General features: G+C 42.1%; 1 protein-coding gene across 3 annotated transcripts; it reads left to right on the forward strand.

The window, feature by feature from the left end:
• Positions 1-28: 28 nt before the first annotated feature.
• On the forward strand, positions 29-14,377 carry shc2 (SHC (Src homology 2 domain containing) transforming protein 2). Of its 3 annotated transcripts, none has more exons than XM_008336785.3 (14): positions 30-274; positions 1,382-2,190; positions 5,977-6,047; positions 8,305-8,365; positions 8,590-8,709; positions 9,313-9,366; positions 9,560-9,611; positions 9,717-9,843; positions 10,510-10,693; positions 11,344-11,434; positions 11,876-12,043; positions 12,130-12,479; positions 12,757-12,907; positions 13,038-14,377. In XM_008336785.3, the coding sequence occupies exons 2-13, from the start codon at positions 1,423-1,425 to the stop codon at positions 12,883-12,885; spliced, it is 2,175 nt and encodes a 724-aa protein (XP_008335007.1). In that variant the 5' UTR covers positions 30-274; positions 1,382-1,422; the 3' UTR covers positions 12,886-12,907; positions 13,038-14,377. The 3 variants fall into 3 exon arrangements, with proteins under 3 accessions (XP_024921374.1, XP_008335007.1, XP_024921376.1); XM_025065608.1 differs by having other exon boundaries at positions 40-274; positions 1,930-2,190; XM_025065606.1 differs by having other exon boundaries at positions 29-2,190; positions 12,757-12,912; positions 13,039-14,375.
• The last annotated feature ends 445 nt before the right edge of the window (positions 14,378-14,822 follow it).

A 14,822-nucleotide genomic window follows, 5' to 3' on the forward strand; every position in this document is an offset into this window, starting at 1 on the left:
AAAAAACACTGATTGGCTGTTGGGGAGAGTGTGGGATGGTAGGGCAAGGTTCTGGTAGTGGCTTGTGTGCATTGGCTTACTTTCAGCATATGTCCTCTGTTGTATTTTACTTTTCTGAGTAGTGACATTACACAGTCTTACTGTAACTGCGGAGCAGGTTTGCATCGATGTAGCAGATAAAACTTTGTTTATCCCTGTCAGTGAGGAGAGTCATTGGACTATTGCCCTGTTGGAGCCCAGCTACGTTGTTTTCTCCTCAACCACTGACACGAGGGTAAGGTTTAAATAGCTTCACCATGGTTGTATATTATCTCTATATCTAGCTACTTGTATTTCTTACGCTGTCTTTTTTCTTGTTTTCTTTGAATTTATATTCAGTGTTTTTAATTTCCTCACATTGTCTTGGAACCTTTTTTTTTCATGTTCATGTTCTTTTATTCCAAAAATTCACACCTTTATCTCTCTAAGGACACAGTGGTTAAACTTCCACCAAGGATGGAAGAAGCACAGCGGAGAGACATTGTAAATAAGACTTGAGGGAGGTTGCGAGTGGCCAGAAGCTCCTTGTTGTGATTGCTTATTGCTCTCTGGGGGAGGCGTATGGGAGGGAAGTTGGGGAGAGAACTCAGACAGATGGAACAGGGTGGGTTTTAATGACAGCGTGGCTGCATCATTGTTTTCTTCGTGAAGTTTTTCTGTGCTGGCGTGACAAATGGAATTTCACTGACAATTACCGTACTCACTGCATAAAAGTAGTGAAGAGGAGGATGCAAATGCTTGCATATACTTGCACAGAGATCTGTGTGTACTTAGGTGTACAGCACATGCCTTGAAGGTTGTGTTCATTGTCATAATGTAGTTTGGATGTACATTCCTCCACGGGGGAAACCGTACCTCCATCAACCATAACTAATAAATATAAACCTAAATTAGAATTTCTGTGTGTGTGTGTGTGTATGTGTGTGTGTGTGTTTGCCCGTTTGTGTATGAGTGTTTTTTGTTGTTGTTTGTTTTTTACTGTGTGATGGCAGGGTGGAACAGGCAGATGTGTTTTAGCTAATAGAGTCTAAGAGCAGCTGGGCAGGGCATGGCTAATAGACCCAATGACATCATTCGTGCAGAGAGAGAGAGAGAGAGAGAGAGTATAAGAGTGATGAGCCTAAGGCAGTGAAAGGAAGCAGGCCAGCTGAGCTAGAGAGGAGAGCAGCATGAGAGCGGGACAGTTTGTGTGTGTGAACGGTAGAGGACCAGACAACAGTTTGTCAAGGATATAGACCTCCGTCTGGATTATTTATTTCTCTAGGTTTTTCCCCCATCTTCTGTCTCACCTTCCCCTCCTCCCCTCCCCCCTTCCCCCTTTTCTCCCTTCATCCTCTGGCAGTTACACCTCCTAAGCTTCTGCTTCAGGCGGCTTCTCCGGGCATGCTCCTTAAGCCAAAGTATGACCGCTTTCGCAACGAATCTGTGACCTCCTCCGATGACCTGATGCAGAGCTTAGCCATGAGCGGCAAAGTTGTGGCCACGCCGGTAGTTCCCTCCTCTACCCCTAGCCTTCCACTGCCTCCCCTGCCTACTCTGGATCCTAGTACCAGGACCTCCTCCTCTGCTGGGGCTACAGCTCGGGCTGACTCTCCTTGCCTGGACGGGGAACAGGATGCCACCACAACCTTCTGCATGCTCATCCCTAAAATGCCCCAGTGGAAGTTTTCCAACTCACTGCTCAGCAGGAGCCCATCGAATTCCAGCTCTAGCTCCAGCTCTAGCAAGGACTCGGGCAAGGCAGCGGGGGCTTCTTCCCAGGCCTCCGTCTCCCCTTCTTCGACGACTCAAAGACCTAATGGTGCCACCTCAGCCAGTGGCCCCGTGGCAAGTCTCGCAGCAGTTCTTAACTCCTGTGACCCCGTGTGTGTCACCCCCTGTTCCCTACAGGCTATCCGGGGTCAGAGAGCCGTTGCAGTAGCAAACACTTCCAGTCCAGGGGGACATGGATTCGGGGCTTCAGAGTCTATGGCGAGCCCAAGTCTTTCCAGTAGCTCCAGGTCAGGAATGAATCGCAGGACAAGGGTAGAAGGCATGTGGCTGGGGGGAGAAGACTTCAACCAGAAGGGCAGCTTCATACACAAACCCTCTCAGGGCTGGCTGCACCCTGACAAGAAGATTGCAGGACCAGGAGCTTCATATATAGTCAGGGTGAGTCACTGCCAACTGTTTGAATTCATCTCTAATTACAATTTTTTGAAATAATATTTTTAAATGTGTTTGCATAAAAATAAAGAAAAGGCTGAACTTTTCTTTTGCACAGGAACAGGAACTGTGTTCATCTGTGTTTATGTTGGAGACAAAGGGACAACACAGCAGCACACAGATTCTTATGCAGCTCATGTGGCGAGGGCTGGAGAATACATAATTTAATTCACATAGATAGCCCCGTGTTACTGCGTCAGGATGGCAAACAGGCATCAGTGTGGACACAGATGAATCATGGGAAACCATGTGCAGACTGTAGAAAAGATTGTTGTTGGTCCTCAGAATAAATCTGTCTGCTTATGCTGCACTTGCTACAACAATTGCATGTTTTAACATTGGTGCTGACCTGCAGGGTGTGTGTGTGTGTGTGTGTGTCTATGTGTGTAGCCACTTGCTGTAAGCGTGTAGGAGTGGCGGTCTTTGTGTGGCTGTGGAATTGTTTACATTTTTGTGCGCAGTGACAACAACAGAGTGAAGAGTTTGACTGTTGAAGTGACAATCATAAGAACAAGTTATGTTTTTGACTAAACGTCCCAGAGCCACGGGTTTATTAAATTATGAACTACTAAAAGACATCAATGTTTTTTAATAAGACACAAAGCACATTATTGATGTGATCTCAAAATATGTTGTGTTAAAGTCTATGAGAGATTGGTGTTTATAAATGATCACTGTGCACAGACTGTCTGACGTCAATGTCAATGATCTCCTCTCCTGTCCTCTCCTCTCCTGTCTTCCCTGTCCCATAAACTAATGACATGCTCCTTATGAGCCCAGTCTAGGGGCCACACATGCTTTCTAATGGCATTACAGAGGCACCATTTATTCCTCTATTCAATAACATTTAATCACAGACGTTTACATCATGTGATGTGGAAAAGGAAGGATGGATTCAGTGTGGTGGGGGTCCTCTGATGAGTATTTATGAGCACTCGTCACTTTCCCCCAAAGCTTTTCTAGATTTCCCACAGTCAATTAGAAACACAACATTTAACCAGTTCTTTTTGTGATCTCTGGGAAAGTACTGCATGGTGCTGGTTTTTAAGGAGGTCAACAGTAAATACAGACAGCAGTAGTAGCCAGTACTACGTGCAACTCAGCTATAAATCCCTGCAGGGAGGAGTAGTAGCTGCATGTGTTAGTGTCAAAGTGACAGCAGAATTGTGCTGCGCTGTGCCATTTATAATCAGCACGGCTAGTGCATAGCTTACTCTCCTTCATTTGCAATTCAATATTTGACATGGCCATTCATATCCATGCATGTGTGGTCGTGTCACTCCTGGAGATGACCTGTGAAGGTTAGCCTCCTTTACACCTTCTCTGTCCTTATACTGTAGTACTGCTAGGCTCTTTGTTCTGTCTCTGTCTCTGAACAAACAGGGCTTTGCAGTATTCACCAAACTCCGGCCAAAATTAAAATTATACAAATACCACACGGTAATTGTTTTAAACGAATTTCCTGCTAACCAGGTTAAATCATTAGTTTGCTTGAAAAGACCAGTTGTTGAACTTATGTGTTGTCTAGTAGCATCCAGCCCTTGATGTCTGCCCCCCCACCCTACTTCACATATAAACTCAACTAAATGAACTCTCCATTAGCTTCCAGAATTTTTCAGCGTAGAGACAAAAAAAACATATTTTCAACCTGACTTATTCTAACTAGATAAGATAAATAGAATCAATGAAGTACATATGGATGAAGGCACCTGTTGTATCTTATATTATTATTGAGAGTTAAATATACAGCAAACCATGATATGAGATGGTAAATATATATGAACAGCATATGTTTGACGAGTTTAAAATTTAAATTAAAATAAGAAGGATGTGTTGCTGTCGGTGGGCCCTATAGGCAACCGACCAGAAAGACCTGTTGCGCTCCTTGGAATAAAGCCATAAATTATAAAACTGACATCATGTTCACAAAATAAATATGAAATGAAAACTTTAAGGGAAATTTGTATATAGTGTATATATAAGATGTAAGGTGTACCGTTTCATCTCCTATTTCTACTTGCTCTAGTTCTACGTGCTTGTTTATTTTTTGGCCGTAGTATTTTTTTGGTCTGTGTAATCTCTTGGTTTTGGTTACACACCAGACAGCTAGCTAGCTGCAACAACTAGCTGTGTGAAGGCTTGCACTGAAGCTTTTAATGCAGTTGACATTCTGTTCAAAACTTTGGATAAAACCCACTGCTGTGTTCATGTGTCCAAGAAGTTAAAAAAAACCCCACATGATTCTAGATAAACATTCCACGTTGGGTAAAAATATAAAGATGTATTACAAACTCAGTTTCACAGTACTGTTTGGAGACTTTGCCAAAATGGATGAAAGTGACGATGGTTTGATGGAGAAAAAGAATGTATTGCATCAGCAGGGTGAGAGTGACAATAGAGGCATTGGCAGAGATGGGAAGAAAGAAGAAAGAGCCAATTTTCCTGATGGAAGATTCCTCCCTGGCCCTGTCTTCAAATCTGATTAGAGAGCTCATTAGCCTCTCCAGCACAGCGTTAGCTTGCTGTCTGTTTTTGTCTCTCATTCTTCCCAGGAAAATATTGTGAGCTGTAGGCCTCGGACTGATCCAAAAGGCTGCAGTGTGATCAGGAAGAAGGCTTTGTCCATGTGACTTTATTATCCTGGTTTTTAATCTTGTACCATCGTGTCAGGCAAACAGGAAATAAAGCCAGGTCTAAAACAGTTCAACATGATCTGACAACAGTCGGCTAGAGAGGAGGGTTTTTTTTTTTTTCTCCATCAACCGTCAGGTTAATCTGCAATGTTTTTACCATTGAACCACACAGATGCAAATACCAGGTAGAGAAATGCAATGAGTGTGTAAAACACACACACACTCTTTGCATCCTCCAGAGGGCTAAGAAGCTACCGTTTGTCCGCTATTTGGAGCTTTTAGTGCTGCTAATCTATTTGAGGTGCCATTAGCACCTAAACATGACTTCCATTAGGAAACTGCTCAGCTGCTGCTACTCAACTGCCGCTCACTTTAATATTCCTCATCAGGGTTTCAAAAGGATTTTAATGTGGTTTTACAAATAGCCACAATTGTAGAAGAGAGTTTTCAAATGTCTCTCACAAAAAGTTTTTTTTGAACAAAATGTAAATATATGCCAATCAAAATAATAATCCAATTACAGTGCTGGTAATACTGACAGGATCCCTGTGTGGTTTAATGCTAACACAAGCAAACTACTATGGGACATGGGCCCTGAAGTCTGTAGTGCTGCTTACTGACCTGTTTTGGGAAATGTTTCCATTTGCGGTGACACTATATTGTTGACTTTTGTTTAGGCTTTGTGTTTATTTACATGGTAAAATTCTGACCATTCTGGGAAGATAAAAAATAGTAAAATTATATGTATAAAAAAGAAGCCGTTCTAACATAAGTCTCACAGCGTAGCTTTTAATTTGACCTGTGTTTTATTTTTTTCCTGTTGTTGTGCCATTGTTTTGTCTCTGGTTCAGTCGACACAGTTCTGTTATTGCCTACTAATGCTTTGGGCATTATGATTGATGTGGTAAATATAATATTATTTCAGTAATTATTTTTTACTTTTGTGTTTTGCACCAAACTTTATTTCGTCCAACTGGGACAAGCCTTTTATGTGTCCATTTTGTTTTTGTCCTTTCTTTGGGTGAGAGCAGGGTGATATCAAGCCTAGAACAACACATTTTAAAAGATCTTTTTTCCATTTTTTGTTTCTTTTTTTCAGTACATGGGCTGCATAGAAGTGCTGAAATCAATGCGCTCCCTGGACTTCAACACAAGAACTCAGGTGACCAGGTGAGCTGCCTGTTATTTCTACCGGTTGTTGTGGGTTAGAATATAATTGAACCAATCAGGTGATGTCATCATCAGTGGTGTATTTGTCCATCAGCAGTCAGTGCAGTGTTTCACTGAACAGGTTCAAGTTGACTCATCATCATGTTGTGACATGTGTACCATCTCCAGCTCTACACTGAATGATTGGAGTTTGGTGCATATTTTACTGCACACTGAACATTTGCAGATGAGAGACAGAAAAACACGTCTTTGACGTCACAACTTCCTCCAGTCTACTGCTGACGCCGTGTCGTGAATCCCAGGTTAAAAGCAACATGGCTAAGTGTTGGGTGGTGTGATAGAAAAGTCGGCCTCACATTCTTTGCATGTTATTGTTATTGTTATCAAACCTCACTGCTGTCCTCAACCACATGGGACAAGCACCCTCACCCCTCCCTCCCTATCTGTCTCTCGCCCCTTTCTCTCTTTCACCATCGATTGGTCGTAATCTGAGCCCACAATGCATCCAAGCCTTAAGTGCAAAGGGAGGGAGAGGGAGGGCTTGAGGGGGAGAGATGGAGTGATAGAAAGGGAGAGAGAGAGATTTATTATTGATGATGCTCACTAATGACTGTGGAAAGCTGCAGAGGTCCCCGCGAACGCACCCTGCTGGAAAATGTCTGTGGATGTAATGTCTTGAGGAAGATGAGGGGGAGAGAGGGAGGGAGGGAGGGAAATAGGGAGGGGTGTGTTCAAAACAAAACATCAGCACAAGCAGGAGAAGCTGTTTAAATTGTTTTGTATTCACATCATGAAATAATTTCATACCAACCAAACTGGTAAAACTGATCATAACTGTTTCTAATCAGATGTTGATGTTGAGATACCAACCAAACTGGTAAAACTGATCATGACTGTTTCTAATCAGATGTTGCTGAGACATCACACCTTTTATATGGTCTTTAATAAGACACTTTACTCTTGATGTGTCGTCCATGGCCCAGGTCAGACTGACAGAGGACAGATATAAGACAGTCACCACCATATGCCATAGTGAAGTCACAGACACATGTGTTACCACCCAGTAACTATATCCCATATATACTGTAGGTATTCAACTATCTGAGATGCTGCTGTTGACACACAGCACTGCCTGCTGCGACTCAGCAGAGACAAAAAGAAGAGAAATCAACTCCAAAACAGTTGGTTTGATCTTATGACTTTTTAGAATTCTCTCAGATCCAAACTTCAACATCATTAATGTGAGATTCTTTATCCAGACCTGAACCACATGTTTGGTGTTTTTCTGTTAAATAACTACAGAAGTTAATAAAGTTAATAAAGTCCAGTGTTGCTGGGAGGACACTGAGGCTGCAGACGAAAACAACAACAACAACAACAGTAGCAGCAGCAGCAGCCCATCGCTGTCCTCCTCCCTGTCCTCCCCCCCACCCGCTCTGCCCTCTCATCAGCATGAGTCATTTGAACATTGTGTGTTTGTAAAAAATCCCTGAGAAGACCTTTACTCGAGCCGGGGCCCAGGATGCTGCTTTTTAAATATTTACAAGCCACTTGATAGGGGCAGCTGGGTTCTTGACTGCTGTCCCCGCTGCCCCCTGGCAGAGAGAGAGAGAGAGAGAGAGAGAGAGAGCATCCAGCTCCACATTTCACCTCAGTGCTGCCATCACACTCACAGGGGACAGGCTGTAAATGGACATTGCACAGAAGTTCCCAGGGGTATCTGCTGCGTTGTTGCAGAGATACAACAGTCCTGCAGAATACTGCACTCAGGAAAGTAACATTAAGACCTAAGTGCAAAATGCAGTAACAAAGCGGAAATAGAGTTTCCAGTGAAAGCTGCAAGGAACTATTTATTATATTTTTACACTATATTGTGTTGTGTTTTAGTCTGTGTTGATGGTCTGTTATTGTGCTGGGTGAAATTCTGGTTAGTTAAATGCATCTATATTGAACAGAATGTTTTTGGTCTTTGTACCGTGGCAGGTCTGCGACCCATGACTTTAACTCTTTTTAGGAAACTGTCTATGTTTGAGTTTGGTTTTTTTCTGCATGCATCAAACCTGTGCAGCCCTGAATATGTGCCTAATATTTAGAAGCTTTTGTCTCAGTCACATACACAAGTCCAGTCCGTCTTCCCTCAGTCAGACATGCTTATAATGCAAGTGGTTCCAGAGTCTCCGTAAATCCACGGGATGTCTGGATCGTAAATATGCCCCAGTATATTTCGCCCTCTGACTTTTCTTCATTTACCTAATAGGGAAGCCATCAACAGACTGTGTGAATCAGTGCCAGGAGGGAAGGGGCCGTGGAGGAAGAAGGTTAGTGGTGGACCGGTCGTTACACGCTGCACGTTTCACTGAGCTGAAATACTTCTATTCCTGATTTACTGCACAAGACGCAGCTACGACAGTGAATTTAATTCACGTCCCTTCTCGTGCAACGCTCTCTGAATAATGAAATCCTCGTGCTACTCCAGATTTGATTACCATTTTAGAATGGAAACTGTATTTTATGTTCATTATTATGTTTTTATTTCATTAAGGCTTCGAACAAAGCCCTACAGTCCATCATGGGGAAGAGCAACCTGCGATTTGCAGGCATGAGCATCGCCATCAATATTTCCATCGATGGTCTGGGCCTGCTCATTCCCACCACACGGCAGGTGAGATGATGTTGAAGTATCGTATTTCAATGAGTCACAGTAAGAGATGTGGCCAAACATGAGGGAAGAACACTGTTGTTCAGAGAAGTTGGTTTGTTTTGTGCATCAACGTGAGCCACAGCACATCTGGGTTACACTGACTGTCTGTCCTGAAGTTCATTAACCCTTTCATCACCTTTGAGACTGTGTATAACCGTGTGGTGCATACAGTGCATACAGTACATGACGTTTTATGACTCACTCAACAAAGTAAATGCCAGTGTATTCTATCAATACGACCTCATTTGTTGTACGTTTTTGTATTTTTAATATTTATTTATTATGCAGATAAATATTTCATTTAAGTCATTTAAGTTGGTTTATTCATTGTAAATATACAAATCAATCAAATGTGACATTAAAATATAACAGCGTTTGCGATGATTTGAGTGAATGTTGTCATTCCATTACCAACCTCTGGCTTCATATATTATATAAGTCTGGTTGACACCAATGTAATACTGTTGTTTCGACTGTAACTTTAACATGGATTCAGACTGTGTCAATTTATTTATCAGTTTGGTGAAAATGATGATTCATGTTTTTTTTTGTGTGTTTTTTTAGGTGATAGCACACCATCCCATGCAGTCCATCTCATTTGCCTCTGGGGGCGACACAGTGAGTGAATCTGTTCTTTTTCTGCGTTGTATTCACTCTTGCTGTTGTTGTTGTTGAACACAGCCGAGGCTGGACTAGATTGCATTTTCACTAGTTTCCAGTCTCATGACCCCTGAGTCAATGAAGGCCTTAATGCAGTTACATACATCTAATTCCTGTGAGCTAATTGAATTTTTCCTCTTTTCCACTGCAGGACACGCCTGACTATGTTGCGTACGTGGCGAAGGACCCGGTGAACCAGAGAGGTGCTCCCTGGGCTGGAGAACTTTTGTTTTACTTCATCACCATCATCAAAAAATGCCTTGAAATGAGTGAGAAAATTGTAAATATATTTACTCTGTGTTTTCCAGCGTGTCATATCCTCGAGTGCTCTGACGGTTTAGCCCAGAGTGTAATCAGTACCATCGGCCAGGCCTTTGAGCTGCAGTTTAAACAGTACCTGCACAGCCCTCCTAAAACCATGGTGTCTATAGACAGGTAAGGTCCACACATAAATCCATAGTACTGACTTCATGTGTTTATGTGTACATGAAAAATCATGAATAAACTATAGCTAGGACAAAGACCACTGGAGGAGAATATTGAAATAAAAGATAAAAACAATATGAAGTTAATGTTGCTCTAATACAAAGTTATTACATTTTTGGATGGATTTAAATGATAGTTTTGCATATTTTTCTTGACATTTACATCTTATAATTCCATTACAGTCACAAACAAAAACATCTTCCTGCTGTTATTTGTCTTTCTGTTCAGCAGTAAACAGAAAATGATGTTTTGATGATTAATCACGATTAATTGTATATACTTGACTTTTCTCCATGATGATGGGATTTCATATTAGGTGTTGTTATATTGTCACTGTAAGACACAAGAGGAAGTCTTCACTGTTAGTCCTCTGCTGTGGTGGTTTCAGATGAACAGATTTCTGCTGTCAGCAGCAGCAGTGACCTCTCCAATGATCAATATAAATATCCAGGTGATTTTTATGGATCACTCTCAGATACAGAGATGTCATCTGATCAGACGGTGCCCCTTTGAGAAGCCAGATCTCCGCATCTTTATTTCTACTGTCGATATGACATGTTTAATCACTCCATGCTCACTGACACCTGTTGACCTCACTTACACTTGTTCTCTCAGATCAGCTCAGAGGCTGGAGGAGCCGATGTCCAGAGAGGATGAGGATTTCTCCGAGCATGATTACTACAACAGCATTCCAGGGAAGGAACCTCCTGTGGGGGGTGTAGTTGATTCCAGACTCAGGCCCAGTTCGAGCATGTTGGGTCACATTCACAGCCAGCCACAGAGCAAGGCAGCAGCACAGGTATGAGGTCAATCTGCAGCAGCAACAGCGTTTACAGTTGTTTTTACGCTTGGGTTTAAAGTTGGAAAAGTAAAGAAAAAAAAACGATAGCAATAGAAAACTTTGTTTTAAATACATATCATTTTGCTTTCTCAACCTCTCCTACAGGGGGCGCTTTAATCACATGTTTAATCCCCTGACACAGTGCCGTAGTATGTTATATTATATCAACTCAATATTACTTATTATATATTTTAAATTATTAATTAATTAAATATAAAATGATGAACGTGATGTTCAAAAATAGCCAACTGTGTGTGATCAAAGTTATTAATGCCACCATTATCGTAGTCCTAACACAGTTATTTTTCTGGATGCATTCAGAGGAGACAGTGACGGCCAGCCTCAGGACCCTGGACCCTTACTTTAATGTATTCACATAAAAACAGGACGGCTAATGTTCTGCTCTGTTGTTTCTTAACATTGTTAAAGAACTGCAGAAACACCAGAACCACAGAATTACAGCCCACGTGAGTTTTAGCCTGGTGTGTCTGCATCTTTGTTGTCAGAGATACGGGGAAATAAAAACATTACTCCTGGGTGAAGACAAATATTATCTACTCAAATGATGTTCCACAAAGAAATAAAACTGACAGATATGTTTGTTGCAGATGGCTTCAGCAGTTCGGAGGGAGCCTGTGTCCTATCCGCCTGGACAGTTGTGTTATGAGCTGCACTGGGACACTGAGACAAGCAGCTCAGGTGAGACACCTAGTGGCCGTGAGCTGGTACAACTAACAGCAGGATTAGCTGCTACTTGTTTGTCAGTTGCAGCGAACGCAGTATAGTTTGTAGTTTCTCGTAATGTTAAACAATTGGCTTTTTAAAGAGAAAGAAAAAGAACCAAAACAAATAAAAACATGAAAGTATTTACTCGCATCTCTAATGTAAGCACTGTGTTTTGCTAACATAGGACATACATCAATTACACTTATTTTAAATGTTTACATACATTCAGTAACATTCAGGTTACATTAGTAAAGAGGCAGAGATAACATTAAAATGGTCTTTGGAGGATCAAATGGAGTGTTTAACCTACTTGAATCAAATCACTGTTAGTTTGTCAATAGTATGTAAGGGATAATTAAACCAAAAAAATTAATTGAAAGTTCGTCTTTCTTTTTTTTTTTGACTGATGGTCAGATGGTTACCTGTGTGCTGACGGCCAAGGAGCCGGCAGCAGAGACTACGAGGAGCATCAGTATGTTAACACCCAGAGCCTGGAGAACCTGGATTCACTGGCACATGGACTCAGTGGACAGAGGATGAGCAGAGCACCTGACAGTCCAAAGAAAGATCTGTTTGATATGAGTGAGTCCGACCCCGGCTCTGAAACATCTGTAGTAGAAAATAAATCCTATCAATGTTTGCACTTGTGAACATCACTGTCCTCGTAGGGCCCTTTGAGGACGCGCTGAAGCTCCACGAGGCCACAGGTGGAGCAGGGGCTTCCATCGTGTCCAACTCAGGTGGAGGTGCCAAGGCTGCCGGTGGGGGTGTTAGGATCCTGGAGGATCAGTGGCCCAGCCCGCCACGCCGCCGAGCCCCTGTGGCTCCGAATGAGGACCAGCTGCGGCGAGAGACCTGGTATCACAGCAGAATGAGTCGACGAGATGCGGAGAAGCTTCTGGTCCGAGACGGAGACTTTCTTGTCCGGGAGAGCACCACCAACCCGGGACAGTACGTCCTAACAGGCATGCACTGTGGTCTCCCCAAACACCTACTGTTGGTGGATCCTGAGGGAGTGGTGAGTTCACAGACTGGAAATGAACCAGCTAGAAAACACCCAATGTCTACTGTATTGTTTGTTGTTGGATATTTACAAAACACATTCCCAAATGGAGTAATTTCACTACTTCATATGAAATAATACTAGATACTAAACCTTGGTCAGTCTACATCATTTTTAGAAAGTCAGATCTATATTTATTTAGAAAGAACTAACTTGTCACGTGGCTTCCATGTCTTTCTTTTTTCATTACAAAACTGCACGTCAAAACAAACTCCTGATTTTTTCTCCAAAGGTCCGGACCAAGGACATGTTATTTGAGAGCATCAGCCACCTCATCTCGTACCATCTGAAGAACGAGGTTCCTATTGTGGCAGCAGAGAGTGAGCTCCACCTCAAACAGGTGGTCAGGAGGAAGCAGTGAACCAGCTGCTGCAGGACGGGACGCTAGGTTAAGAATAGAATTAAATTAAATACAACAAGAAGAACATTAGTGAAATATAAACTGTATAAAAATGTAAAATGTTAAAATATCATTTCTACTTTGACTGAAATTGTTTCCTTTACCTTCTTTCAGAAAAGATTGATGGCCTGGCCCTTCTAAGCAATCAGAAATAAAAACTGTAACTGAAGAAAATCTTTCTTTTCTAATGGATACTTTCAGTACCTGAAAGACGATGAACATGACTGACACTGTCGTAAATATGAAGACAACTGTAGCGAGGGAGAAACAGCCGACTGAACTTGACCTCCCAGGATCCATGCAGCCGTCCCTGTTCTGTGCATAAACGTCTGAAGCATGCCGCTTTTGAGATGTCACATCTATCAGTCTGACTGGATTATTGACAATCACTGATAGCCGTCAGAGAGGAGCCAACTTCAGTGAATGTTCACGGAAAAGTACCAAAACAAGTGTCATATCGTCGCACCGTGACCTTTCTGACGTACAATGGTTGAAGGAACTGTTGATGCGTATCTTGGCCAGTTCATCATCGACAGAGGAGTTCATGTTCTGATGTTTTTAAAGATCATTTTAGTGCAAAACTGGTCAGTTAAGAGTGTCTGTCAGTGGTCACTGAGTATATGGTATTATGTTATGTTAAATCCACAACAGTCTGAGCATGTTATTCCATGCAGTCGTATCTGTATGAGGCCCAGGTCAGAAAAATGCGATTTATCTGGAGATTTTAAACATTGATCGTGAATTTCTGTTCTTTGTGTTTTGGTTCCCGTCAAACTGCGCACACGTTCATATCAAACATAAACATCACATGCTTCAGAACCCAACAGATCCACGCCTGTAGCTCCAGAGCTCCTTCCACTTCCAGTGCCTTAATGACGACAGTGACAGGCATTTGTGTGTATAATGTGCCCTCCACGCAAAAGACTAGATTTGTTGCCAAGCCAGTGAATGACTGAACAAACGTCAGGATGATTAAGCTCTTATTTATGTGTCAAGGGTAATCTACGCTGCTCCTGTTCTAGGGTGAACAATGTTTGATTCTGTCTCAATGTGCTGATGCTTGTCATCGTCCTCAACTACACAATCATTTGACTTTGTCCTGAATGTAAACCCTGTGTTTGTCCCTGCTCAGGGAAACAGATCAGTTCCTGGACTGTCCTCAGTCTGCACTCACACTGAGACAGAGGTGTTCTTCATGTTTGTTCATGTATAAAAACAGATGACTCGACAGGTGAGTGTACCATGGCTGAAAAATCTGAAGAGTCAAGTCTGTGATTCTGTGATGTAATTAAACCTTCACTTTCATTAGTTCAGCACAAACTCCACACCAACAACCACAGGACCACACACTCATTTATTTTAATGAATCTAAAAAAGATACTAATTGTTGCAGTTTTTCAAGTATTTCTTTTTTCTATTGTTGTTGTATAAAGAACCCATGCTGCTCAAGGTTTCCATTGTCTGACTCTCTTCATGAAGCTGCAGTCGCTTTAATAGCCCACATTTCTGGACTGCAGACGGGTCAGTTCATCACACAAACTCTACACTGTTTTTGAGCTTGTGCAGAATCGGTTCTCTGAATTAGGATTCTCTGTCTCAACTGAAGCTTTATAAATGCACAAAGATGAAATACACGGCAACACTAGGTGAAATCTAGATGGATTTTAGGTGTTTTACATATGATTTCCTTCTCTGATTTGAGTGGAATTTTCCCACATATAAACTTTTGTTGTTCGTGAGTCTGTATAAATGTTGAGTCTGAGAGCCAGTACAGCAGTATACACCATGCCCAGCTGTTCAACCATTAATACACACATGCTACAGCCATGCTTCAGATTTCCATTACCTGAAAATAGACACCAGGCTCAGCAGAGAAGCTGCTGCTTTAAAAACAGGAG

This window comes from Cynoglossus semilaevis, chromosome 2 (genome assembly GCF_000523025.1).
Source record: "Cynoglossus semilaevis isolate Cse_v1.0 chromosome 2, Cse_v1.0, whole genome shotgun sequence".
In the NCBI taxonomy this organism is placed as follows: Eukaryota; Metazoa; Chordata; class Actinopteri; order Pleuronectiformes; family Cynoglossidae; genus Cynoglossus; species Cynoglossus semilaevis.